This window comes from Salmo salar, chromosome ssa19 (assembly GCF_905237065.1).
Source record: "Salmo salar chromosome ssa19, Ssal_v3.1, whole genome shotgun sequence".
NCBI classification, from domain to species: Eukaryota; Metazoa; Chordata; class Actinopteri; order Salmoniformes; family Salmonidae; genus Salmo; species Salmo salar.
This window is the reverse complement of record NC_059460.1, coordinates 54,676,664-54,704,533: the sequence shown is the minus strand read 5'-3', so window position 1 is coordinate 54,704,533 and position 27,870 is coordinate 54,676,664. Positions and strand designations below refer to the sequence as shown.

Below are 27,870 nucleotides of genomic sequence, written 5' to 3'. Positions count from 1 at the left end.
ACCTCCACTGCCAGTAGATGACGCTGTCTGCCTACATGGATCTCAGGGCGAAATGGGGAGGCACCATTGACTCGAGCATAACGACCATCATTTCGTCATCATTTGTAACCATAGAGCATGAATTACCTCTTGAAGTCATCAGTGAGAATTTACGACTGGTCAACAAATGCACGTGATTCCCGAGCGCTCTCCCATATTTGGCCGCATACCTGGCAAAGTACAGTAGGCTTCATTGCTATAATTCATGATTACATCATAAATCGTGAAGCAGAGGATTATAGCGACAAAGATCTACAAATCGAGCCTTTAAAAACAAGCAAATGAGCTCTTACTTTGTTAACTCGTTTTCAGGGCGCTATCCGAATGGCTCCGACTATCAGTTACTAAATTATGGGACTAACGGCACTGTGAACGGTACGTTCAGGGACCCTGGCACCATGCACTCTGGGTCTTTCGGATGCAACTACAATGGCATGGACCTAACCGTAAATCGCCCCGACACTGGTAGCCACTTCGCGGCTGTTGGAGAGGATACCCGTGGTTTTCCGTCCACTGGCCCGGATGCCCGGTACAGATTGCCGACCTGCTCGCTTTCGTCTCCAGATCCCCTTCCTTGCGCCAACCGCGAGTCTTTGGAACTAAAAAGCCCCTCTCCTCCACCTGACCGGAGCACGACCTCGATCGCCAACAATAATCTCAACAAAGGCAACAACAGTCATTTTACAGAGATAGAGGATACCAGCGTTGTCTCTGAGACCGAGGAAGGCGCGCACACAAGCAGTACCAGCAGCATGGCTGCCCGGGCACAACAACTACAACAGGAGTCCAATAACGCAACCTCCACGACAATCTCAAACGATTGCCAAACGCCGCAAATATTCCCATGGATGCGGAAACTGCACATTAACCATGGTACATACATAGCCTACTTTTACTGTGTTTTGTGGTGGTCTTGCTTTGGAGTGAATTGCATGCTCGCTGATGTGATTTTCTATAGTACAAATTTGTAGCGTCACAAATATGTCAAGTGTTGCATGAACTCCGTAAGGATGGTAGGATATGGCAACGGATTTGCTTTTATGATATTGTCCATTGCAATATATTTCTTAGTGCAAGATAAAACATAATTGTTAGCCTATTAAAGTATTTTAATTGTAATAAAGATAATTGTAATAAAGATTAATTTAGAGAAACATTATTTAAATGTTGGAAAATTGGTGGCTATTTATGTTTAGGCTATAGCTGAATGCAAGTTCTATTTCTGGTAATGTAGGATAGTTGTGCGACAATCCGTGCATGCCATACAACGTGCAGCCTATTCAACACCCAGAATTGCTTAATATTTCATATGTGCTGTTAAACATGTTTCCTTTTGTAATGTTTAAAATCCTATTTCCACTATCTGTTGTCCACTTCTAATTTGGATTTTTCATGCAATTTAGAAATGGCTGGACCAGATGGGAAAAGGGCCCGAACAGCGTACACCCGCTACCAGACGCTAGAGCTGGAGAAAGAATTTCACTTCAATAGATACCTAACCCGGAGGAGGAGAATAGAGATAGCCCACACGTTGTGCCTCACGGAACGACAAATAAAAATCTGGTTTCAGAATCGAAGGATGAAATGGAAGAAGGACAATAAACTGAAAAGTATGAGTCTGGTTACAGGAGGTAGCGCGTTCCATAACTGAGCTCGAACTAAAAGTGATACGGGGGAAATCCGGAGTACTGTAAGCTACAGCGCAGCACCTTTCAGCATGTTGTTGTGATTTTAGACGAAAAAATATTCTGTGGTCTTTAACAGACGTTTAGCTTAACGTTGTGTTACGGTAGCCTGTAGTTATCTTTGGAACTAGAAAAAAGTTAGACTCATTGTCTAAGGGTAGTATAAAGTCATGTGCTCTGTTTTATCTCTTGAATGTTGTCATGTTTCACGTGAGCTGTTAGCCTATATTGTGTAATTTCTAAACATTCGAACAGGTGTAAAGTGTACAGTAGCCTATGTTTCCAAAACATACGCTGCTCTTCATTGAATGTAAACCTATAGATGATGGGATCATTCAAAGCGCTTCAGTGTAAGTTTTTAATGCTGTATTTATGCTTGATTATCGTGGTTAGCGCAGTACGTTTTCCAGGTTTAAAAATACAGGTAAATCTGTTATGTAGCATATAACACGTTGTGCACAAATATATCCAATTGTAATTGTTTAGAACTAAGTACTTATTAAGTTGCATAAATGTATTGAACCTTTTCAATGTGATCAATTTGTATAGTGGACAGGAAGGGAGTGGTATTCGGTGGATTATACGCCTACAGTGATGGTAAAGATTTTGCCAATTAAGCTTTTTGTATTTCTATGTGAATCTATAGATTTGGAAATAAAGTTTCTCTCCATCGCTCGATATATTTGAAGCATAGTAATTGCAATTAATTAACCTCTTCTTCATTTAACATATAGTAAATGAATGAATTAGGCCTACACATGTTCTAATGCACTATTTTATAGACACACATAGGCTATAACACTGGTGAACGTAAACCATTCATGGCATTTTGGACATCTTGTATCAACAATTTAGGCTTACTTAACCTTGCCACACGTTCAAACAAATTAACTTCATAAACAACATGTTCCTATAGATTCTGTACTGTTTTACAATGATATAAAATAACACATTAGCAAGAATAATTTCCATGGAAGTTTTCATGCTTAACATTGGCTTGAGATTACTTTTTGGTATAGGCCTATGACGTGCATTACATTTGAGTCAGGTTTGTTGCTGATTTAAATATGTGCATTGTTTTCGTCCAAGCTATATTGTTTTAAACATGCACCTATAAAGTGCCCACCATTATGTCAAGGTTATTAGATTCATTATTGGTTCCATGCTGCCATTCTTTACCAGAAAAACAAACGCTAAACCTTTTAAACTTACCCTCTTATTGACTTCTTTGGGTTGAGTCGCACTTCTGTTTGCTTGTATTTAGTTATTCGTTTCCCCATCAAATGTCCCAACATGTAGGCTGTCTTACAGGTACGTGGCTCGAATTTACTAAATGCCTCCGTACCGTAGAACATATAATCCATTTACTGACTCTGAAAGGTCACGTGGGGTCCATAAAGTTAGTTTTATGGTTTTGGGGAGTAGACAATGTACTATATAATTCACATTCTTGAATGAAAGTGACGGTTTTACTGCTGCGAAGGGATTAGAAAGGGTTGTGGACTGTACAGCACTAGTCTGGGCAGTGGCGATATCCTCGATATCAGGATAGAAAGTTAATATCAGAAATGCAGTGATACATTTAAATAAGTGTTCCACTGTCTATGATTATAAACCAAACATATGTTATTAATGTTGTAATTAGCCTCAAAATAAAATATTTTGAGAATCCATGGATTGTAATCGAATTATCTATAAACACCAGCAAATAAGAATTCATTCATTTTGCTCAGCGTAAAACTGGGGGAAATTCTGCCTCTTCACGAATAGGACACTAACTAATTCAATTTCTGCAATAACTGCATTGAACCTCGTGGATTTAGTGTCAGAGGTGCTGATATGAGAAGGGAAATTGGATAATGCATGTCTCTGGCCTATAGACTCAAGTCAGAAAACTGACAAAAACTTGAAGTGAAATTCAAGTCTGTATCCAAAAATTAGACCGTCTTGATAAAAGCGTGGCCTAAGGTAAAGCACGAACTTGAACAGGGTTTTGTGTGTACCATCAATCTCCAAGATAAGCCATTGAACAGTGCGTCTCTCTCCAAGGACAGGATAAGTGAATCCACTGTAAACGTTGGGAATCAGACCTCTGTCGATTTGAATAAATTATGCTGGATATATGATCTAATCATATAAATATTAGGCTTTATAATGCCACACTGAACAAAAATATAAACGCAACATGTAAAGTGTTGGTCCCATGTTTCATGAGCTGAAATAAAAGATCCCAGAAATGTTCCATATGTACAAAAAGCTTATTTCTCTCAAATGTTGTGCACACATTTGTTTACATCCCTGTTAGTTGGATGTACTGCCAAATGAGCATTTCCCCATTTGCCAACATAATCCATCCACCTGACAGATGTGGCATATCAAGAAGCTTGTTCTGTTGACAATAAAAGGACACTCTAAAATGTGCAGTTTTGTCACACATCACAATGCCACAGATGTCTCAAGTTTTGAGGAAGTGTGCAATTGGCATGCTGACTGCAGGAATGTCCACCAGAACTGTTGCCGGAGAATTGAATGTTAATTTCTCTAGCATAAGCCGCCTCCAACATAATTTTAGACAATTTGGCAGTACATCCAACTAGCCTCACAACAGCAGACAAGGTATATGGCGTCGGTATGGGCGAGCTGTTTGCTGATGTCAATGTTGTGAACAGAGTACCCAATGGTGGCGGTGGGGTTATGAAATGAGCAGGCATAAACTAACAACAATGAACACAATTGCATTTTCTCTGGCAGTTTGAATGCACAGAAATAGCGTGACGAGATCCTGAGGCCCATTTTGAGGCTGTGACCAACACAGCTGCATATCTGTATTCCAAGTCATGTGAAATCCATAGATTAGGGACTCATTTATTTATTTCAATTGACTGATTTCCTTATTTGAACAGTAATTCAGTAAAATCTTAGAAATTGTTACACTTTGCGTTTTTATATTTTTGTTCGGTTTATAAACGCATCAAACACTGATCCTGATTGTATAGGCCTGTATGTCAAACTTGGATTACGCCCAATTTTGTATGTTATATTATAATAACGCGTTGCTATTGTGTGTTTGTAGCCTATGTTAATGGTTCATGTCTTTGCGTAGTTGCCATGGCTAAATTGTGTGTCCCATTGTGTAGCAAGCCTACCTGACCAAATTGTATATGAATCAGCATGCAATCGCAGTTCTGCGTGGTGATATCCAATCAAATTAGGGCAATATGAAAACACTGGTTTTGACATCTTTCGTCAATAGCTGTCATTTATTTATCTAAAATGTACCTAAATGCAATAAATATTCCCGATGTCTCAAACTTTTTTTGCTTAAATCATTTTATATATTCAAAAAATAATTATGCTAAAGGACACACACCAATGTTTTGTATTGGGTAGAAACAATTCCACTATTCATAACTGTTAAATAGCCATTTAACCAGGATAATAAGTATTGCATATTGATAGGGGTAATCTGTGCACGGATCTCATCAATAATTCATAGACCGGGATCATCGCGAGGTCACTAGACGAGAGCCACAGATGCGGAGGATCTAACCTACAATACCAATAGGCCTGTTTCTCAGACATCGTCAACATCCTTGGAATCCATAGGCCTACACGAACGAAAAAGACAGTCTGAATAATTGTTTTAATTTGTGCTTTTGGAAGCATACATGATAGCCGATGGAATTGTATATTGTGTTGGTTATTCTGTATGGATGGATTAATGCGTAAAATACGTTAGTGTTTTGTTTAAGAATTGTCTATGTTTCGTTTTCCATTTATAGGCCTACTTATTATTTATATTCGATACAATTGCATGGAGATTATTGACACCTTTATTAGTGCGTAGGCCTTTTTATTGAGCAGTTGGGAATCAAGTTTTACATTGAAAAAGCATTGATAGATGAACAGGCTATTTGTTCTTTATCTGAAAACTTGTCTTACAGCAGTCGACACAAATATTTTAATATGCATGGATAGATGGCATAATAATCGTGCTTCACAAAGTGACCTCAAAGTAAATCTTAAAATATGCGATTGGAGCATAGGCCAATGCTTATTCAGTGACGTGATGTAACGCCACTTGCACACCAGCAGAGCCCGCTTCAGACCGGCTTCACTGTTGCCCCGCTCAATCGATCATCTAACTATAGGCCTATGACTATGTTATAGCCTACACACAAAACAATGTCCAATGGATAACATGTATGACGTCTAGACTACTCAAATATTTTAGCAAAGTTGTAAATTAAGCACAGTGTAAAGAAAAAAAGTCTCAAACCTTAGAAAATGTGTGGTTATATTACAATGCCTGTCCTATATTTCCAATGAGAGGAGATTAAACAAAATGTCTCCCATTATCTCACCATTATCTTCCCCATTATCTTCTCGAGTACCGTAACATGTAAAAACATTATGGATCAAAATAATGTATTTATTTGGAATTATGTTTTAATTCGGGGTGTAGGTCTAGCCTACCCACTGTTTGCTATTTAACTGTAAATCACTATACATGTCATTGCTCTCTCTGCGCTCAGAATGATCAGCTCCAATAACTCACATGAGCCTGGTTCCTATATATATTGGGCCCCTGCTCCCTTTTTGGTTAAAGGAGTAGGTCCTACATTACTCAATATCATCGAACAAGTCAGAAATTGTTCATGTGTGAGGCCTTGAGGAAGGGGTGAAACGCAGGTCACCGCTTCTAACAAATATTAAAATGCCACGTGATTCGTGAGGCGCGGTGTCTATCAAAGGCTGTACGAGATGAATCAATTTGTAAGTCGCTCTGGATAAGAGCATCTGCTAAATGACGTAAATGTAAATGTAAATCAGAAAGCTCGTGTCCACCTCGTATGTGTTTTGGGTTCTGGATTTTTCGGATGACGTAACTCCAGCAGGCCATGTTTTTAAATCAGGAGAGAGACAAGTTACAGTTGAAGTCAGAAGTTTACATACACTTGGTTGGAGTCATTAAAACTCGTTTTTCAACCACTCCACAAATTTCTTGTTAATTAACAAACTATAGTTTTGGCAAGTCTACAAGTCTAAATCTACTTTGTGCATGACACAAGTAATTATTCCAACAATTGTTTAGAGACATATTATTTCACTTATAATTCACTGTATCACAATTCCAGTGGGTCAGAAGTTTACATACACTAAGTTGACTGTGCCTTTAAACATATTGGAAAATTCCATAAAATGATGTCATGGCTTTAGAAGTTTCTGATAGGCTAATTGACATCATTTGAGTCAATTGGAGGTGTACCTGTGGATGTATTTCAAGGCCTACCTTCAAACTCAGTGCCTCTTTGCTTGACATCATGGGAAAATGAAAAGAAATCAGCCAAGACCTCAGAAAAAAAATGTAGACCTCCACAAGTCTGGTTCATCCTTGGGAGCAATTTCCAAACGCCTGAAGGTACCACGTTCATCTGTACAAACAATAGTAGGCAAGTATAAACACCATGGGACCATCCAGCCATCATACTGCTCAGGAAGGAGACACGTTCTGTCTCCTAGAGATGAACGTACTTTGGTGCGAAAAGTGCAAATCAATCCCAGAACAACAGCAACGGACCTTGTGAAGATGCTGCAGGAAACGGGTACAAAAGTATCTATATCCACAGTAAAACGAGTCCTTTATCGACATAACCGGAAAAGCTGCTCAGCAAGGAAGAAGCCACTGCTCCAAAACCGCCATAAAAAAGCCAGACTACGGTTTGCAACTACACATGGGGAGAAAGATCATACTTTTTGGAGAAATGTCCTCTGGTCTGATGAAACAAAAATAGAACTGTTTGGCCATAATGACCATCATTATGTTTGGAGGAAAAAGAGGGAGAATTGCAAGCCGAAGAACACCATCCCAACCGTGAAGCATGGGGTTGGCAGCATCATGTTGTGGGGGTGCTTTGCTGCAGGAGGGACTGGTGCACTTCACAAAATAGATGGCATCATGAGGAAAGAAAATTATGTGGATATATTGAAGCAACATCTCAAGACATCAATCAGGAAGTTAAAGCTTGGTCACAAATGGGTCTTCCAAATGGACAATGACCCCAAGCATACTTCCAAAGTTGTGGCAAAATGGCTTAAGGACAACAAAGTCAAGGTATTGGAGTGGACATCACAAAGCCCAGACCTCAATTCTATAGAAAATTTGTGGGAAGAACTGAAAAAGCGTGTGGGAGGAAGGAGGCCATCAAACCTGACTCAGTTACACCAGCTCTGTCAGGAGGAATGGGCCAAAATTCACCCAACTTATTGTGGGAAGCTTGTGGAAAGCTACCCGAAATGTTTGACCTAAGTTAAACAATTTAAAGGTAATGCTACCAAATACTAATTGAGTGTATGTAAACTTCTGATCCACTGGGAATGTGATGAAAGGAATAAAAGCTGAAATAAATCATTCTCTCTACTATTATCCTGACATTTCACATGTTTTAAATAAAGTGGTGATCGTAACTGACCTAAGACAGGGAATTTTTACTAGGATTAAATGTTAGGAATTGTGAAAAACTGAGTTTAAATGTATTTGGCTAAGGTGTATGTAAACTTCCGACTTCAACTGTATGTTTGCACTGGAGGAAAGGACCAAACAAAAGTCAGGACTCGGATAACGTCTTCAATGTCACACTTTTTAATCAACCCTTTATTTTTTTTATTTTTTAAACAGTCTGCATTTAACTGCCAAAATAAAGGAAACACTTGAGTAAATGAGGGATACGAATTATATTGAACGTTAATTAAGCAGTTAACATCCCGTCATGCTTAGGGTTACGTATAAAAATTCTCAGTTGCCAATTTTTGGCTAGAAGAGACCTCAGTGACAAGAAGAGGGGTTTCAAATGAGCATATGGGGTTTAAAGGGTGTGTGTGTGTTAGTCACTAGATCTAAACCCAATTTAACACTTATTGGAGATTCTGGATGTGTCCTGACAGAGCGTTTTCTACCACCATCAACAAAACACCAGATCATGGAATTTCTCGTGGAAGAAGGGTGTCGCATCCCTCCAATAGACTTCCAGACACTTGTAGAATCTATGCCAATGCGCACTGACGCTCTTCTGGCCGATCATGGTCAGAGCCATAACCAGGGTTTGAGTTTTAGTGAGGTTTGTTATACAATTAAAAAACGTTAAAATGCTATTCGTTGAACAGAACAATGACCCCAGCCATGATCACTTTGACTGCTAGTTCTTTCACCTGTCAATCAACAACCACATAGCCTGTTAGCTAGCTTATACAATTGTAATGTTATACGCCTGATTTGATTTGAAAGGGGGAAATATGTGAAATGATTCACACTGACACATAGCATCAGCGACTGTTCAGTCGGTTGTAATGATGAATTGTATAAAACCATCAACTCCACATAGATATCTCTTTTCTCAAATTCACGTTTGTATTCCTAGGAATTACTCATCAAGCTCCACGCAGACGTCAATGGAGCACACAGATGATCGTTTGTATTATCGCATTCACATGAATTATTAGAATGTTACTTACAGTGATGTAGTGGTAAAAAAAAGGTGGGTGATGGGTAAACTATAAACTCCAGTGGGCGATCGATATAAGACTGTATTGTTTGCTTTTTGATTAGACAATGTAGGCCTATAGGGAAAATAGGCCATGTGGAGATGTTCATATTGAAACATATATATATATTTATATATATATATATTTGTTTTAGTTCACAACTTGTTCCATAAGTTTTAACAAGTTTGGGAACCACTTTACTAACCTCTCCCTCTCTGCCTGCTTGTTTGTTTCCGCTTTCTTGCGGTCTCTGCTTCTTCCTACATGCATTGCAGCCTGCCTCAGTCTCACCACATCACTGGCCTTCTCAGTATAGCCTATTCTCTGTAAAGCAACGTTATTATTATCCTGCTGAGGTATGCTCCGTTTAACGTTCCATTCTTACTTCATCCTTATAGTTGGCTAAGTAGCCGAATACAGAGCCTGCAATATAAGTCTCTGCGACAGCTAGCCACCCGACCGACATACTGTCTTTATAAGAGACTATTTACCAGTTGTGCACTCATTCTTTGAAAGCCGGTTTTTGTTTGTTTTGGGGGATGTCTGTAGACACGGCAAGGAGTCTCGGGATGGTTTTAAAATGGCCTTTTGTCCGGCATCTCGCAAACACACTCCACAGGGTCTCTAGTTACCTACTTGAGCCGACTCCGAGCTGGGGTGGTTAGTTTCACGTCTCAGGCCCTCGGCCTGTGCACGAGAAGGCGGAGTTAGCCGTTGAGAGAGTGGTGAATGTGCTGCTAAAAAGGCAAATCCAGGAGACGCAGGCGAACCTTACGAACAGACCACTGTTCATAATTCCACTCGTTCACAAAGATGCAGGCGCGATTAGAACTCCGTCAGATTAAGAATATAAACCTTCTGAGCTTTGATCAACGCTGGGAGCAATATTTAGATGTTGACCCGTCATTTTTTTAAATGATGTACAATATATTTTTCCCCCCCCAAATTACCCAGAACACAAGTATAAACGCAACATGAAACAATTTCAAAATATCTTAGGAGATCCTGCGGGTAAAGAAGCCTGATGTGGAGGTCCTGGGGGCTGGCGTGTTACATGGACATACAGCCAAATTCTTTAAAACTACATTGGAGGTGGCTTATGGTAGAGAAATTAACATCAGTTCTCTGACAACAGCTCTGGTGGACATTCCTGCAGTCAGCATGCCAATTGTACGCTCCCTCAAAACTTGAGACATTTGTGGCATTGTATTGTGTGACACAACAGAACATTTTTAAGTGACCTTTTATTGTCCCCAGCAATAATCAGCTTATTGATATGCCACACCTATCAGGTGGATGGAATATCTTGGCAAATGAGAAATGCTCACTAACAGGGATGTTAACAAATTTGTGCACAACAAAGGAGAGAGATATGCGTGCATATGGAACATTTCTGGGATATTTTCTTTTCACCTTATGAAACGTGGGACCAACACTTTACATGTTGCGTTTATATTTCTGTTCAGTGTAAAATAATTACAAAGGTTAAGACGCTTTATGTTTGTGTTTCCTTTATTTTGGCAATTACATGTAGGTATATTATGCTAATTAGAATCGTTTGGTCCACCTTGACATAATTCTATTGAAGATCAATAAGGCTGGAAATAAAACAAATAGCCTAAACGTGGTTCTCTTGCATCTAGCACAAAAAATACTTAAACAAGACATTTAGGATTTCGTTGCTATTGATTTAGGCGCCACTGAAGAATACCTGTAATATATTCCCCTCATACCCCACTGAAGGTGCAGGCTGAGATGTCAATCATGGGCTTTGGAGCCACTATGGAACAGGGATACATAGCCTATATTGAGAGATTGGAATTATCATGCAATTCTTTATTTACCCTCTACAGACCCTGCTGACCTTTTTGACAGAGAGAGCCTAATGTTGGACTAGATGTGTGCCAAACCTAGTTTATAAACTTTCTGTCATTATGCCTTTTTTAAATTATTATTTAATCGTGTTGCTGTAATACAGAAACGGTCACGATCAAAATTGTTATTTTTCTTATCCCAGGATCACTACTTTGAATATAATCCATACTATTTGGCTAGTAATGACCGCGAGTCCGTCTAAAGATTAACAGCAATGACATGGGGCGAGCCAAGGTTTACATTGTTCGGGGAGGTAGCCCTACCCACTCAGCATCAAGTGCCCAGTCTATAGACAGCCCCATGTTACTACTGACGATAGCCTTCCGTCTGCATTCATTTCGCCGACATATCCATCATGTCTCCTTTGAAAACTATAATGCGCAAAACTAGCTGCTGGCGAATACCGAGTGCTAACCTTTACGCCCGAGTTTTGTCTTTTGGATAATAAGATACGTTTTTGGAGAACCTCGGTAAGTGCCACTGTTGCTCATTACTTCCAGTTTCCAAACATAGGTCTATTGTTATAACGAAATGCACGTCTCATGTATTGTCAATGCAACTGATGGGTAAACCATGAGGTGTTATATGTATTCTAAAAAGCGTTATTATATGAAAGCTTTCCAACTTATGACAGGGCTCTCCAAAACAGTTCCTGGAGAGCTGTGGTCCTGTAGCTTTTGGCTCTAATCATAATAGCGCACCTGATTCTAATAATTAGCTGGTTGATCAGCTGAATCAGGTTGGTTACAACTGGGTTAGATTGAAAACATACAGGAGGATAGCTCTCCAGGAACAGGGTTGGAGAGCCCTGGCCTATACGATATTGATTGACTGGGCTAGTGCAGACTACATTTTATTAATTAAAAGTGTAAGGAAGTTGGATAAGATGATATTTTTCATGGTATTAAATATTATCAAAGAGGATTGGTATACCAAACCCATGGTGAAACATGCTTTTTGGACCCATTATGATTTTTGAACGTAGTTCGTTATACTTATAGTACTTATACTTTTTACGCACACACCCACACCCACATCCACACCGTTAGGGATGGATCAATACGGTGCAGTCTGTTTTTGTTCAAGTCTGAATGCTAGAATGTTCACTGTATGTTGTCCTAAATTTCGTCATGCTGACCATGAGGCCTGAAATGAAACTGCCTATATCCTCATGCATTTCAAAAATTGTTTTCGCTGTTTGTAGACAAAACTCAGAGGGTGTGTTAACTTATTTACCTTACCTAAATTGATTTAGGGTAGTCAATTGCTGGCGTAAATATGTCTGCCTCTTATAGACTATAATCAGTTGTTTGAACATTAGTAAATCCATTTGATTTGTAAATCCTGTGTATTGTATTTATGCGCCTTTTATCAATTGCCGTTGCATGAGGTCAGCAGGAGGCCTTGCCGTTTTAAATAATAATTTGCCATATAACAATCTGAACTAATCCATGAGTTTAGATTCTAACCGACCAACCATTTTCTGACAGAGAAAGGAACGGCTCCATTCGACGTTTCAGTATAGGCCTGAGATGTCGGTATCGTTCAGGATAACATGGATTTCTTCATTCTTTAATACACTTTTGTTTTGCTATACAGCTTATCTATAGAGGACCAGACCGTCTGCCAAAGAAATCACAGAGTTCTTATCTCCGTTCTCGAAGACAGCACTACAGTGCAAATCAAAAACGATATGGGTAGGTTTTATTTTATATTTGCAGCGCCGTGCAAATAATACAACACAAAGTTGCATTGCTCTGAAGCCAGTTCCCACATCATAGGTCAGAGTAGCCTGGTGAGCAACCATCCCTGTCAAGTGATTCATTAAATAATTGAGGAAGATGTTGCAGAGTAGATGCATGCATTCATCAGGCCAACCACTGTAGTGATTTGCCCGCGGGTGTACAATGTATCTTCTTAAAGTCTACATAGCTGGAATGAAGAAGATCCTGCAAATGTATTGTAAGTATATGGATAGCATTTTTTTGGAGGATCTGATTTTGTATTAATTAGGCCATATGAATGACATTGCAGGAAATGTATGGTCCAATTCAAGAAATGTTACAACAAGCATGACACATTATGTTGTTTGATGTTCTATATTGAAGTTTCAATCTATTTAATTGATTTCGATGGTTTAGGTGATGTATACATTTCATCCTACACTATCTTCCTCTCTTTCCTGTCTGCCAGTCGTTCCATTTTGATTTATAGCCTAATGGTATGTGAGCCAATGTCAGAGACAGCTGCCATTGTGTTTCTGGAATAGTCTTTTTTGTTGTTGTTTATAGCTGTATGTGCATTAATCTACAGATCCACAAGTGATACGATTAATCGGTGCTCTTAATTGTCTTTCTCCATCCTTCATCTGGGCTGAGCAGACCGATATAAAGACTTTATGCCTGGAGGTCTCGGGTTACATCAACTTGGCAATTACAGAGCCTTAACGTTTCATTTTAAGCCATAGAACCTTGAAATTAATCATTGTCTAATCTCGACGCCACATATTCATGCATAATTTCGAATTGATCATCGTTCCCCCCCCAGGATAGGAGCTTTTTATGGAATATGATTTGAAACGATTATTATAGTATTTTCATGACAGTGTATATGGCAGGAATTTGTCTTGAGATTCGAAGAATAGGCACACAGATATATTTGATCACTGAAAGATTATATAGCTAGGCTATAGGCAGACATCCTATAAATGAATTATGACAATGTAGATAGAAAAAGTGGGAGATGTACGGTATCCATTTGATAGCTAAATTCAACAAATCCATGTGCACGGTCTGAACCGGTCACGGCTAAATTACCTCGGCTAAATTTCGTTAGAATGGCAGTCCCGACGTCTTTGATCAAAAGACTGGTCAATGTTTAGATTATTTTGTGTTGTAGCCTAATTACTTTCGTGTAGTTAAACATTAGCTATCCTGCCTGGGGTATTAACTATTGTCCCTAATGAATGAATCGAGGGGATTGAGTATTTTCAATTAAAAAGTTAACATAAGAGATCAAAGCACCGCCACAGTCCCAATGGGTATCGATCCACTAACAACAATCCTATAGCGGCATGTTTGATCCTCACCTCCAGTAGGCTCAGTGTCTAACCTGTACAGCCAGGAGGCAGATGGTTCTCCAAACAAACTGACGCAATTTGGGTCCATGGCCCTTTGAGCACTAATATGCTGGAATATTAATTTACCTCTCCAAAACTGAATATGAATGTTGGGTTGGTGTGTTTTGTCCTGATGTGTGCAAAATAGTTCACTTTTCGATATGGTTGTCTGCCAGGTTAGACAACCGCATAATCCTGAAATCTCTAATTCATATATCATGGAAATACATTCTATTGATTGCCAGTCACACTCAACACGAACTTTTTGGCAAATTTCACATTGGCATCATACATTATTCATGCAGGGGTCATGCAATAGTATGCAAAGTCATAAATTGACCAAATCAAAATCATAACCCCATTTTGACAATTTAGTTTGGCATAGTTCAATTGGTGCGTTTTGATTGCCTTTCTTTATTTTAAGACAACAATGCCATTCCACATTTTTGCTACTACTCTCAAATTGTTATTTGTTTTCTGTTGTCATCTCCAAACACTGGTCTCTTGATTTTTATATTTATTTTGGTGGTCAAATCTGGCATATAACATCCAATGAGATAGGCCAACTCAAAGTAGCCTAAGTATAGACTGGGCTATGTTAGCTCTATGGCTATGCCATAGATAAAAGTTGGGGCCTCAGGTCAGTTCATTAATGCAGATTGCTCTCGTGTGAATCAAATCGATCAAAGGCCACTAGCCCCGTCCCACCACATCTGCAATTACCATAATTTTCGTTGTGAAAAGGCTATCCTAAACACACATTTTAAAATAGGCTGCTATAACTGCAGACAGCCCCTTACAAAGCATCAGGGAGTAATGTATCCACATGTATTTGTCTCATAATGTACGGACTGAGGTCATGGTTTTCGGCGAATAGTGTTTTCAAATTGGCGATGTGGCCAGAATTCTTCTTCACTGTCTAGTCAGCTGCGCAAAGGCTACTCATGTTCTCGTTCGACCTCTTCCATGCTGTGGGCGACTCCCAATGAGTTAGTTAATAGCAAGCCTATCATTGCAACTGGATTATAATACTCCTCGATGTTTTTGAAAGGAGAGACCTCTCGTTATTGATTCTGGATGTGAAATGAATCATATCTAGGCAGTATTCGTGGGATCTACGTTATAAGCTAAGGTAAGCCGGGCTGGTGAATGGTCGGCTATTTTCTTTGTGATTTATGACCATATGACTCGTGCGCGGTTCAAGCAGAGTTCATAAAGCTGTACGCTGTGCCTCCATACCATCCAACATTCGTTTTCTCTTGAAAACTATTTCATCATCTTCTGTTTTTACTTATTTTGGTTGCTTATAAAGGCATACTCAGCATAATCGTTATAATGAATTCAGAGACCTTGAATATTTTGTTCATGTTGAAGATTTCAATGGAAATGTAAGGAAACGTGATTAGACATATACAATTATAGGCTACCATTAACGGTTAAGCTTATCTGATATTGAATAAAGAAATTGGCTGTTTTTTTCCCCCTACATTGGGCTTTATGTAGGAGACTATTGACACAGTTACCTTGTTTTTTGTTGTCGAGTTTTGTTGGCTACATCTCTATCGACAGCTGTATATTATAATAATGTTATCATTAGCCTATGTAAGACCTATAGCCTATGTGTCTTTAATTAGTTGTTTTTATTTAGGATAGTAATTTAACATGTAGGGCTATTTATTTTTTCTCTAAAATAGCATAGTTTCACACAAGTTCTACAGGCCTCAAGCATTCTAGCATTAAATTCTTGAAAATATAAAAATAATGTCTTGCCTTTATGGAATTCAAATTGCATTGTTGTTTGCATTCTTATTTGTTTAAGCCCATTGACGGGTCTGCAAAAGTATGCTGAATAAAACTACTGGACTAAAAACTGGTGACTTGTTTCTCAACAAACAATTCATTTTTTTAGGGTTGAGAAGGGAGAAGTAGATATTAGAGACTATCGTATAGTCCGACATTGCCTCTGTAAGCAGGTTGAACGGGCCCTATTCACGTCATGATGCTATTGAGTTGATAAGATGGATTCATACTGTCACCTCCCTTATTCTGTGTTTTTTCATAACCTTTCAGAACAGCAACCAAGAGGTCATTGGAAGGAAACTGTCACGTGACTTCTGGGTGCCAATGTTCCTTCAGAAGGTTAAAAGGGCCCCAGTAGCTGATGAGACATTTCTTGACAATGCAGAGAAATACCTACCAAGACGCCATAGCAATATTTGGAGAGTCCCCATACCAAGGTGCCAGTGGATTTGGATACAATCATGACGCACCAGCCCACCAACCCTTGGCCTACCTGGAGAGCCAGATCAACTTGAAGGAGTTGGATTGCTCATCGCAGTCAAATGGCAACAGCAAATCACAGCACCCAAAAGAGATTGACCCTATCTCAAATTCTACCTTCACCAAAAGCATATTCCCGTGGATGAAGAAGTCGACAATTCAGAACTGTATAAAGAACAACGAAGACAATCCCTTAGATGTTAATGGTGTGTATTCAAATGCCTAGCCCAATAAATAGTTGGACAGTAAAATTCCCATTTAGGTCTACAAATAATACTTTTTTAAGCTTGATAAATCCTAATTGTATTATATGATTACGACCAATGGGCGTTGGCTAATTGCGTTTCCAGTTTCGACAGAAGCTTACATGTTGATATAATGTAATGTAATATAGCCTAATGTTGTTAAGATTTTGTTTAGGTACTGTAGGCCTATTCAATTGATGAATGACGTTACATTTCATTTTCTCTCCGGCAGAACTATTTGGTGACGAGGAAAGCCCAAAAACTGCAGCCTCCAAAAGGGCGCGCACTGCATACACAAGCGCCCAGTTGGTTGAGCTCGAGAAGGAGTTCCACTTCAATCGTTACCTTTGCCGCCCCAGGCGCTTGGAGATGGCTAGCCAACTCAGTCTAAAGGAGAGGCAGATCAAGATTTGGTTTCAAAATCGGAGAATGAAGTGCAAGAAAGATGGAAAGTTTAAAGGACTGTGCTCTTCTTTAGGTAGCCCTGGAACTCTTACCAATCTTGGTTATATTAATGCTATGGGGGAGGATTATGACACTGTTTCCCCGCCATCTTTAAAGCGTCAACAAAACGATTATGTCAGTGCATTAGTCTATCCAAACTCAATGAAAGGGCAACAGAAATATGCCACGAACCCAGAATATGCTCCTTGCAGTATGCAGGACAATGATAGTAGTTTTTCCATTCATTATGCTCAAGCTGACCCTGTCCATGTTGATGTGAACTTGCCATTCACTGCATGCGGGATAAATACCCAGTGTAATCATACTGCACAGATGACGTCAAGCCAACGCCGTCCTAAACCTACACTATATGATCCAAACACATCATACCTATTGGGGCATCATTCTTCTCAACAATGAATCAAGCAAGCTCCTAAACTGACTCATGTATAGCATATGTAGTCAGTATGTCCCTTGACCATAATCAGATCCTTAGTGGACCGAATCCAAAGTTCAGGTCTGCACGCATAAAAAAAAGGCCAATTATTCGCTGTATCCAAATGCATGCAAATAGTGTTGTCATTACAGCAGAGTTACTAATATTTTACTCGAAAAGAGCAGCTTTAACTATTTTGGGAATTCAGCGACTGATTGTGACCACTAGAGTCTGAGGTAAAACAGAGTTAATTCGAATAGAGTGTTTATAAGTATTGCTAGAGTCAACGTGATCCCGCCCACAGATCAGCACCTGCATAGCCTATTCGATCCTGTTGGACAGTTCTGTGTTTCTATTTTGATTTCTTATCCATATAGGATAAACCTGAAATTATTTAATTATATGAAACCACCGGGTAATGTAAAACATTGAATTGAAATCAATATCAAGCAAAAAACTTTTCTCACTTTTGTTTTTGTACAAGACTTGACATTATGCACTTTTATAAGTGGAGGAGGTCATGACCCAACTGTGTGCATTGGAATATTACAAACATATTTATTACAATGTTATTTATATGTTATTTATGAATTTAATTTATGGGAATTTAATGTATTTTGTTATTTTTTTATCATAGGGCTTAGTGTTTACAGACAGACTCTTATGCTTCAGGGACAGTTGAATCAGTGTTCCTCAAAATGTATTTAATTGTGAAATACTTTTGGATACCCTTTGAAATGCATGTGTAGGCTATGCTGACGAATAATTTCTGTATATTGTTGAATAAATGCATTTGTTGTTCAGACTTTCTGCAGAACTGTTTTTTTACACATCTTGTTATCAAAAAGAGCTTGCTCTACCTATATATAGTCTAAATGTGTCTAGTTAGAGTAAAATACACACAAAATATATTCAAATATGTCAAATGAAATAGGCCACATTAGATATAGTCTGGTAAAGATTATATGCAATAATAAATTGTTAAAAGTCCATAAAGGCACAATGATTTAGGCTGTTCTTTGTTCTCTCTCGAGCAAATTGGAGAACCAGCTGTCAAGCGTTTAGAGGAGCAGAAGATTGATCGTCGCATTAATTTCAAGACTCCTCTGTAAAATTAGCTCTCAGACAGAAGAACACGCCGAGCTAATCAAGTAATTCACATGAGGTGCTATACTTATACACATTGGGCAACATAATTCTCCTAGAGGACGCCTGGTATTATACACCCATCTTATATCCTCTTGTTAACTACATGAATAACAATGGAAACATTTCAGTTCACTAAACTTACTTACTCTTATAATACTGTTAAAAAAGCACAGCCAAAATACTATTTCGATCACATAGACCATCCAATCAACTGTTTGCTTCAAACTCTAAATTACCGAGAGACAAAATTGAAATAATTTCAAAATCTTTCACTTTTCAAACTATCATTCTGCCTCACTCTGACCAGAAGGTCCTTGCAGAAGTGGTGTGACGTATTTGTGTTCTTATCAGATTGATGGGCGAGTTTGACTGAAGCATTTGTCATGTAAATGTGAGACGTTTGATGGACGATCCTGACCTGACAAACTGCTATAGGTCCCAATTGCCATTGGCGTAAAGTGAGTCACATGATCTGTCACTAAGGTGATATGAGCGTGGTAGGCAGTTTTACAGATTTGACATACTACCTAGAGGTTGTAGGGCACAGGGAAGAGCAATTAAGGTGGACTGACCCGTCTTCATTAATTTTGCCATAACAATACAGGATGAACTCTTACTTAGATTATACCATTTGTAACAGGGGGACTAACATATTCAATGCCAATGCCGGATACCACCATTTAAACCATGGATACATGTCCTCCTTATCTTCCAATTCATGCGCAACAAGTGATAGTTTGGTGTCCGATGGGCGGTTAGTTGGTGGTTCTTCGGTGCACCAGACTTCGAGCCACCCTCTCCACCAGCCTCAGCTTCATCATATAGATCTCCAGTTTGGCTCAACGGGAAACTCGGTGTATGGCTCGCCAACAGGGCCAAATTTGGATTATGGACCTCATCAATACGCTCTAATTCATGAACAAGAACGAGGTTTCATTCAGTCGCCTGGGATTCCTGTGTCAGCCATTGGAACGAACATGCCCCCCCTGGCCGAAGGGAACAGTGAGCCAGGGTCTGCACCAAGCAGCCAGTATCTGCACTTTTGCAGTGGAGAACAGGGGCAACAAGAATACTTGGAGAGTATTTACTCGAGATTAGTTCCTTCCCAATATAGTGATAAGGATTCGGATGATTTCAATGCAGATTTAACTTCAAAAACTTTCGACTGGATGAAAGTTAAGAGGAATCCCCCTAAAACAGGTTTGTTAGGGGTGGGACATGGTCATAAATAACACTGTCATGACAAAAGCTAATTTATAGACAACATTACAATATATATATATATATTTGATATATGAGGAAATTATAGAGACACTGCCTAATCAATGTTTGTGCTTTGCATGTCAGTGCGTAAAATGTGCCGTGGTGCGTAAAATAAATGATCAAATACAGAATGTGTTTGCTTGGCTGCTCACAATCATCACATAATAATAATACAGTTTATTCCTGTTTTCATTCCTTCATTTAAAATTCAATTTATTCCATCAGTTCCTTCATTCATTCATTAACTTCTACAGTTTCAGAATATGGAGTCCCTGGTCAACAGAATGTAATCCGTACCAACTTCAACACAAAGCAGCTGACAGAGCTCGAGAAGGAGTTCCATTTCAACAGGTACCTGACCAGGGCCCGGCGAGTGGAAGTTGCCGCTATTCTCGAGCTCAACGAAACTCAAGTGAAAATTTGGTTCCAAAACCGCAGGATGAAGCAGAAAAAGCGTGAGAAAGCAGGCACGGTCTTTCTAAACACAGCAGTACCGGCAAATGATTTGGGAGAGATCACCTCATCTCCTGATGTGTCACCAAGCTCGAAGACCGCGTAAATCAATCTTTTTACAAATAACATTTGAATCACCGCACTCATGGTGCCGCACTTTACTTGTCACATTTTCAAGGATACTGCAGGTTTACAGGGTTTAGGTGCACAAATTTCTGCAAACAATTTAGTTTCATGTTTGCACTATTTACGGGTATTTTCTACAAATACATTTAGATACTTATGTGAGAAGTTAGAAATAAAATGTTTGTTTTGAAAAGTCTGTATTTGTGCTGATTTGTACATTTGTGAGTGAATGAAATGTTCCCATACAGTAGGCTATAAAGTATTTATTGAATGTGACAATAAGGATATGTTGTAAGAAAATCTAAATCTATGGAACTAATTGAATTCTTCTTCGATGTTCTTTCTACTCAAATAGTATTTTGGAAGTCAACATTGTTTAACTGTTGTTGAAACTGTTTTAAATCTGCCTACTCATGAAATTAGGAATCAGATGGAAAAATATGTCATTTTCATTGAAATGCAATTCATATTGAGAATCACATAATACTGATTTCTATATAATAGTTTTTACAAAATTAAACTTTAACAAATATATAATGTTCTGTCTTTCATTGCTGTTGAGTTTTACCCATTCTTTTCCTTTGCATAATGTGACATGAGGAGTCTTTCACCACACATGGGGTGGCTACCAATGACCTCTTCACCTCAGAATACCCCCAGGGTTTCTAAACATGACAACAAACTCCAGGGTGCCAGGTTTCACACTAGATTTGTTACCCAAATTCAATTTGGCTATGCACAAATGCCATGCCCTGAGATCCACAAACAATTGGTACAGGTTCTCACTTACACTTGCCACTTTCTCTTCTGATTGCTATAATAGTTCATTAGAAAAGTCATTGGATAATCTTCTACCACCACTAGAGCTACATTTATAGTTGAACCTTGTATGCTGCCCTCAGCTCTTCCTTAAAGCTGGCAGGGGCTTGACAACCCTGTTTCATCTCCTGGTGTTATAGGCAGGCTCAATATTTGCACTGGTTGTAAGGTTTGCACAGTTCCTGCCCCAGCGGCACTGGCCTGTCAGTGCCCTCTCCCCCAAAGCTGAGGTTCATTCAAAGTTCACCCACAAATGGATTCACAAAGGCCTCTAGTAAATCTGTCAGGACACCAGAATGGCTTTGACGAGTCAACTGAAGGTCTCCCTCGCTTCCTTTTCTTTGCTTTTAATATTCAAGGCTAAAAACGGCAGGGGATATTTTTTCATCTACATATTGTATGGCTTATTAGACAATTGTAGTGTCATCATAGTTCCTTACATTTTTTTACCATGAATTATTAACAAAGAGGGAACTGGTGCTAGATGATGATCATTCCATTAAAAGACCTATCTGCCTCATTGCCTCCTGCCACATCCCATGTGGTCCTCTCCTCCCTCGTTGTCTCTTTTTGAAGCTGACTCTCGTCCTCCCATTTCCCCCATCAGACTGTTTGAAACAGTCATCAGGCAAGCCATGATGATTTGAAATACATCTGAATGAGGTTTTACGTTCTCTTCTAGCAATTGGCGTCAATAATTGATCGATTTTCAACCAATCATCGTTTCACTTTAAACTTTACACTGAGCGTCACCAAAGAGAATATGTCAGGTTAGTCGCCGTGTATCTTTTCTCTACCCTGACAGTCACAATAGGGCCTTGGGAGGTGATGGCGGTAGATATAGTGAAAGCTGACAGGTCCAACAAAAACAGGGAAGGGACTAAGTGCAGGACTTGAACCCAGAGGTGTGATTCCTGTCCTCTCACTTGGTAATACCTCAGACCTCCCACCGGGCTCTCCACCTGCGTCACAGCCAGCAACGGAGGAGCCAGCACTATGGAGACAGATGTTCTAACTGGAGAACGTAAAACAAGCAGGGCCAGGGATTTAACGTGCAATGAACACAGAGAGGCAAAAGGCAGAAACGCAGGCAGAGAATACTACTAGGCACAATGGTAATGGCGTAAGCTATAGCATGAATGCCAGCTGAAACATAAAGACCGATAATACATAGCAACAAGTCAACATTTAGTAATATATATTTTTTAACATCGTTATCTCTTCACTGTAACATTTTCTGACACCAAAGAGATGAATAGTGAGCCCCATGCTGGTTGCAGTTGTTGCAAGCTCTTTTACAAGTTGAATGCCTGGCTCACTTCCTTGGTCTCTGGTTCCACTGTGGCACGTCACACTGCAGGGACTCCAAGCTTCAAGGCAGGGACTCCAGGCTTCAAGGCAGGGACACCAGGCTTCAAGGCAGGGACACCAGGCTTCAAGGCAGGGACAGCAGGCTTCAAGGCAGGGACAGCAGGCTTCAAGGCAGGGACAGCAGGCTTCAAGGCAGGGACAGCAGGCTTCAAGGCAGGGACAGCAGGCTTCAAGGCAGGGACAGCAGGCTTCAAAGGATCTGAAGTGGATACAGTATTCATGGGTTAGGGGGTTGGGGATTGGGGAGTTCAGGGGCAGCACAGAGAGATCCCTTTTGTTGATTACCGAGGCAGAAATCAGGGTGGTATCCTAAACATTTTAGAACCAGGATAAAAGCTTCTTACAGGTGTTCAGTAGGCCTCAAAGAGAATTTCACATGTCCCCCTTCTGCGTGATTCCTTTGTTGTGACAGTGGTTCATTTGGCCAAGGTAAGTGTCTCCAAAAACCATCCCCCTCCTTGGGAGGCTCATTCATATCTGCATCCCCAAGCCAACTTGCAGGCCAACCCCTCATGAGTGCTCCAGCAACTGAATCCATTCTCTACCCTATATGCAGGCTAACCAGGAGGGACAAGTGGCTGGGCCAGGGTTAACGTCTTGATACTTTCTGGAATTGCCTCCAGGATCCAAATGGCCACCCTAATAGTTTGCCACTGTCTGCCTGTCAGTTCACCATGGCTGTTTGGCGTAAGAAAAACAGGAACGGGAGAAAAGCAGAGTAACGAAGCAGCGCTATGGAAATAATGAGGGGTGGTGAGACGAGGCGATTGTAACCATGGCAGGTCGAGTAGAATAAGGCTAAAATGCTGTCACAGAACATCCACCCTCATTCGGCTGCAGGGCCTCTTTCCATTCATTTAAAAAAACAGTTGTATTGTTCCAAATGGAGACAGCAGAGCTCAATCAGTGTTGCGTCACATGGTTCAAAGCGGGCCAATTCGATGCTGCCAGGAGTTTGAGAAATGAGAGGTGACAGTTCATTTTCCCAGTGACAGTCTGTCGGTCTCGCTTGCTGGTTCCCCAGTCAATTTCCAGTGTGCAGTGAAGGCGGAGTGTTGGCTGAGATGGACAGCAACCCCCTTCTCCACCACTCTCTCCCATCGACCTCGCTGTGCTTTGTGTTCCAATTAACTGGACAGCAGTGGGTAAAATCACTAGGGAAGCCAGAAAAAAAGTCATATTACAACCTGTGTTGTGATAATTGCATTGTTTGCTCTATAACCTGTTAGTTCATATGCCTTGCCACCGTGATATATAGGCCTAAGGCCGAGACAATGAGAAGACACAGTGGCAGAATAAATTCAACCCCACCTGTGTTTCATCACAAAACTGGAGAGCAACCTCTGTCAAGTGAGGTCCACAAAGCATTCTGCATGTAACAAACAGTTACATGATGTACAGCATGGTCAAACAAGGTAATGTTTCCCACTAAACAACTATTGATTTAGAACCATGGAGAGTTACTGCAAGTCGCAAAGAAAACAGGAGCTGCCTCCACTATTCCAGCACCATTTCAACTTCAACATTTCAACATCATCAAATCACCTCTGCTTAGTTTAACACAGTGACAACTAAAAGATACCAAAAACAATTTGGGCCAATCAACTTAAGTTACATATGATGTGGCTGTCCATGGTTCTGATTTCTGTGTGTGTGTGTGTTTGTGCGTGCATGTGCGTTTGTGCAAGTAGAAAAAACATGTTGACTCACGCCAATGCCATCCTCCTCTCTTTCATGTTGAAGAAACAATCTATTACTCTGTTATAAATTACACACTTTAATTTTTTGTGGTCCTAGGCTAACTGGCTAAAAAGCTGGCTTGCTAGCCTAACTTCCTTTAATGGGCAACTTTAGCTAGTTAACATTAGCCTTCTACATTTAGCTACATATTGAACATACATCTTCTCAGAATCGCCATTATAATCATTGGCCAGTACGGAGAATTAAGTAAAACCACAAGTCCAAATCCCTATCTCCATCCATGGCTAATTTAGGCAAGGGACAATTTTAGCTAGCTAGCTAGCCTCCGGAGGACTAGAACACAACGAGATCCACAACAAGTTTCTGTCAGTGACGTATGCTCTCGATGTGATTGGAGTAAAGCCAAATCCAAACTGGCTTCCCTTGACACCTTTTTTGGGTGCTCCAGGACCATTCACAGTTGAGCTCACTCAGTTTAGCGCAACGCTGATTGACTATTATTTTATACTTTTATTATCAAGGGAGGCCAACCGCTCGCTGGCTTCCGTTGCAATCCAACGCTATGGGCGGCAACAATGTCATATTCTTTATGACCAGACAGCGTCAGATATATGGCCTACACATACAGAGACAGAGGAGCGCCGTTTCGCTCGCTCGGATGCCTTCTCTGGTGAGATACATCCAGCCTCTTGCGAATTTAAGGTAAATTATGAAACCCAGAGATACGAAAGATAAATTATTTAATATGTTTTTTTTCTTGGTATATTTTTTTGGGGAAGTCTGGCTTCCCTTGGCGTCCATGAATACATGCCACTACTGGACAGACAGAAGCGGTGACATGCAGGATCGGAAGCAGCTACACGCTCCTTGTATCCTTCCAGTCTCTCAATCCACGATCCATACCCGTGTGCAAAACGTTGCTTTTATTTTAATAGAGGGTGGAAATAGTGCAGATTCGTCTTTTTCACACTGCCTCAAGGGACAATGTCTGAACAGTGAAAATGTATACAGTTGTTATGTATATCAGAAATAGGGAATTGTTCCGTAAAAGACAATGTTCTCCAGCACGGCACACACTGTGGTGAATCAAGTTACGCAAAGACAGCTAGACCATGGTTTTGAATATGGTTTGGCATGATTTTCTTCTATCTTAATTGATTAGAGTGACTCAAGCCTATACTTTTCTCAGTCAATACCTAACTGACCGACTGAATGCGCAAGGTTCTCTACAATAGATCTAGCATAAGCGCTACACCTGACTCTGGTGCTCTTCATCTCGCGTCACATCTTACTACCTTCCAAGACCAACCCACAGCCCTCCCCCTCTCTCTCATATATTTGAGCAAAGGGTGGAAGGGGAATACAATGATTCCCTAGGGAAATCCCTAAAGCAAACTACCTCTTTTCACCCTCTTCTAAAATGTAAACATTTGCAGACTCTTAAGAATGAACCCAAACGTCCTTTCAATAGTGCTTTTACAGAAGTCGTGAAGTGTTTTAAGCAGACGAAGACCTTTAAGCAAATTACCATGTTGATGGTCAAACTGCCCATGTCTCCTCAACTAGTCAGGTCCATATGAGCACTGCGCTTTGAAGAGATAGTAAAACCATACACCCAATACTATTTGTCCTTTTACCCTTATGCATTGGTGCCTGCCTGCCTGCCTATCTTGAGAATGTATGTAATGAGAGGGAAGTGTGGGGGTGGATATACACACTCTAGATACCCTCAGGTTTCTCCTGACTCTCTCTCTCTCCTGGCTCTATCAGATCAGAGACTGTCCCTCCCTTCTGTCCCTCCCCCACTGCAATGGAAATGGAAAGGAATGCACAGATAAAGAAGCCTGGCACTAGAGATGAGAGGGTAGAAGACAGGGGGAGCGAATGCTAAAGGGCTTTCTTGAGGAGATGAGAGGTGGTCGTGACAGTGTTGGTAGTGGGAGATCATAGCAGGTTCCCCTTAGCAGCCCAGGGTTGCGTTTGATACAGGGCTTTTGTCACTCTTTCAGCGCTGCATTGTTGGGTGGTGTAATCCCTGCTGGATTACAAAGGGCCTGTCCTTTCATATGTGTGAGCCCAGCAGGCAGGTGGTGGAGGAAGGAAGGCTGGTTCCCCTAGCCCTCACAGGAGCATGGCTGGGGGGAGAGTGAAACACGGGTCAAAGGGACAATTACATCACTGGAATTCCTCTCCTCCTGACCTCATCTGATTTCCTGTGTAAAGGCTACAGGGTTAATGGGATATCAAGCTAAAATACTAGTATACAGGATCTTTGGGGAAAAATGAACAGTGTGTAGTCATATTTGTAGCTGAAACATACTCAAAATAAATGTAATTATGAGAAGATTAAAACAATTTTTAGTGTGTACTGTGTATCACATTTGTTGATGTATCATATGGTTCATTAGGTTAGGTGGTTATGAAAAGAGAGTTAACTGAGTGTGCTGATCATTCATTTCCTGTGGGCCTCAGAGAGCACACCAGAACAGACCACAGCTATAATCCTAATGACAGGTCAAAGAGAGATGAATGGGCAGGGGTCAACAGACAGACATGAAACTGTGGCAAAAGCCTTTCATTTTCATCCAATTTAGATTCAATGATTTATTTGTTGAAGTACAAACGCAATTCTCTCTCAGCAGACCCACAGCAATCACATTAGTTAAATTGATTGGTGGGGGATGTGTAATCAACACATTTTAAATGGGTTAATATCTCAATAAGATTATTTTTTTAATCCTTAGAATAAAATAATATTTAAGCAATAAGGTCAGAGGGGGTGAAGTATATGGCCAATAGGGGCGGCAGGTACCGGTAGGTTGCGGGCCGAAAGGTTGCGGGCCGAAAGGTTGCGAGATCGAATCCCCGAGATGACAAGGTAAAAATCTGTCGTTCTGCCTCTGAACAAGGCAGTTAACACACTGTTCCTAAGCAGTCATTGTAAATAAGAATTTATTCTTAACTGACTTGCCTAGTTAAAAAAAATCTAAATACCACGGTTAAGGGCTGTTCTTACGCACAATGCAATGCGGCGTGCCTGGATACAGCCGTTAGCCGTGGCATATCGGCCATATACCACAAACTCTCGTGGTGCCGTATTGCTGTTATAAACTGGTTACCAACATAATTATAACAATAAAAAAAATGTTTTGTCATACCAGCGGTATATGGTCTGTACTACAACGGCTTTCAGCCAATCATCATTCAGGGCTCAAACCCGGTTTATTGTTAATAAATTCATTTTGCTCATGTGCATAACTATAGATAAATCCGACAGGAGGTTTTGAGTGATGAAAGTTGAAATTTGACATTTCTCTAGAAACA

The 27,870-nt window shown here is 40.2% G+C and overlaps 3 protein-coding genes across 6 annotated transcripts; all 3 read left to right on the top strand.

Moving 5' to 3' along the window:
* The first annotated feature begins 38 nt into the window (after positions 1 to 38).
* On the top strand, positions 39 to 2,404 carry LOC106579315 (homeobox protein Hox-B5b). The gene is made up of 2 exons (XM_014159128.2): positions 39 to 912; positions 1,443 to 2,404. The coding sequence occupies exons 1-2, from the start codon at positions 321 to 323 to the stop codon at positions 1,688 to 1,690; spliced, it is 840 nt and encodes a 279-aa protein (XP_014014603.1). The 5' UTR covers positions 39 to 320; the 3' UTR covers positions 1,691 to 2,404.
* Positions 2,405 to 11,300: 8,896 nt separating this feature from the next.
* Positions 11,301 to 18,467, top strand: hoxb3 (homeobox B3). Of its 4 annotated transcripts, XM_014158508.2 has the most exons (4): positions 11,301 to 11,611; positions 12,741 to 12,838; positions 16,330 to 16,745; positions 17,017 to 18,467. In XM_014158508.2, the coding sequence occupies exons 3-4, from the start codon at positions 16,421 to 16,423 to the stop codon at positions 17,646 to 17,648; spliced, it is 957 nt and encodes a 318-aa protein (XP_014013983.2). In that variant the 5' UTR covers positions 11,301 to 11,611; positions 12,741 to 12,838; positions 16,330 to 16,420; the 3' UTR covers positions 17,649 to 18,467. The 4 variants fall into 4 exon arrangements, with proteins under 4 accessions (XP_014013983.2, XP_014013984.2, XP_014013985.2 ...); XM_014158509.2 differs by lacking the exon at positions 12,741 to 12,838 and having other exon boundaries at positions 11,303 to 11,611; XM_014158510.2 differs by lacking the exons at positions 11,301 to 11,611; positions 12,741 to 12,838 and adding an exon at positions 12,859 to 15,391.
* A 501-nt stretch (positions 18,468 to 18,968) lies between these two features.
* On the top strand, positions 18,969 to 21,187 carry hoxb1b (homeobox B1b). Its single transcript, XM_014159126.2, has 2 exons — positions 18,969 to 20,013; positions 20,331 to 21,187. Exons 1-2 carry the CDS (start codon positions 19,419 to 19,421, stop codon positions 20,633 to 20,635), a joined length of 900 nt encoding a protein of 299 aa, XP_014014601.1. The 5' UTR covers positions 18,969 to 19,418; the 3' UTR covers positions 20,636 to 21,187.
* The last annotated feature ends 6,683 nt before the right edge of the window (positions 21,188 to 27,870 follow it).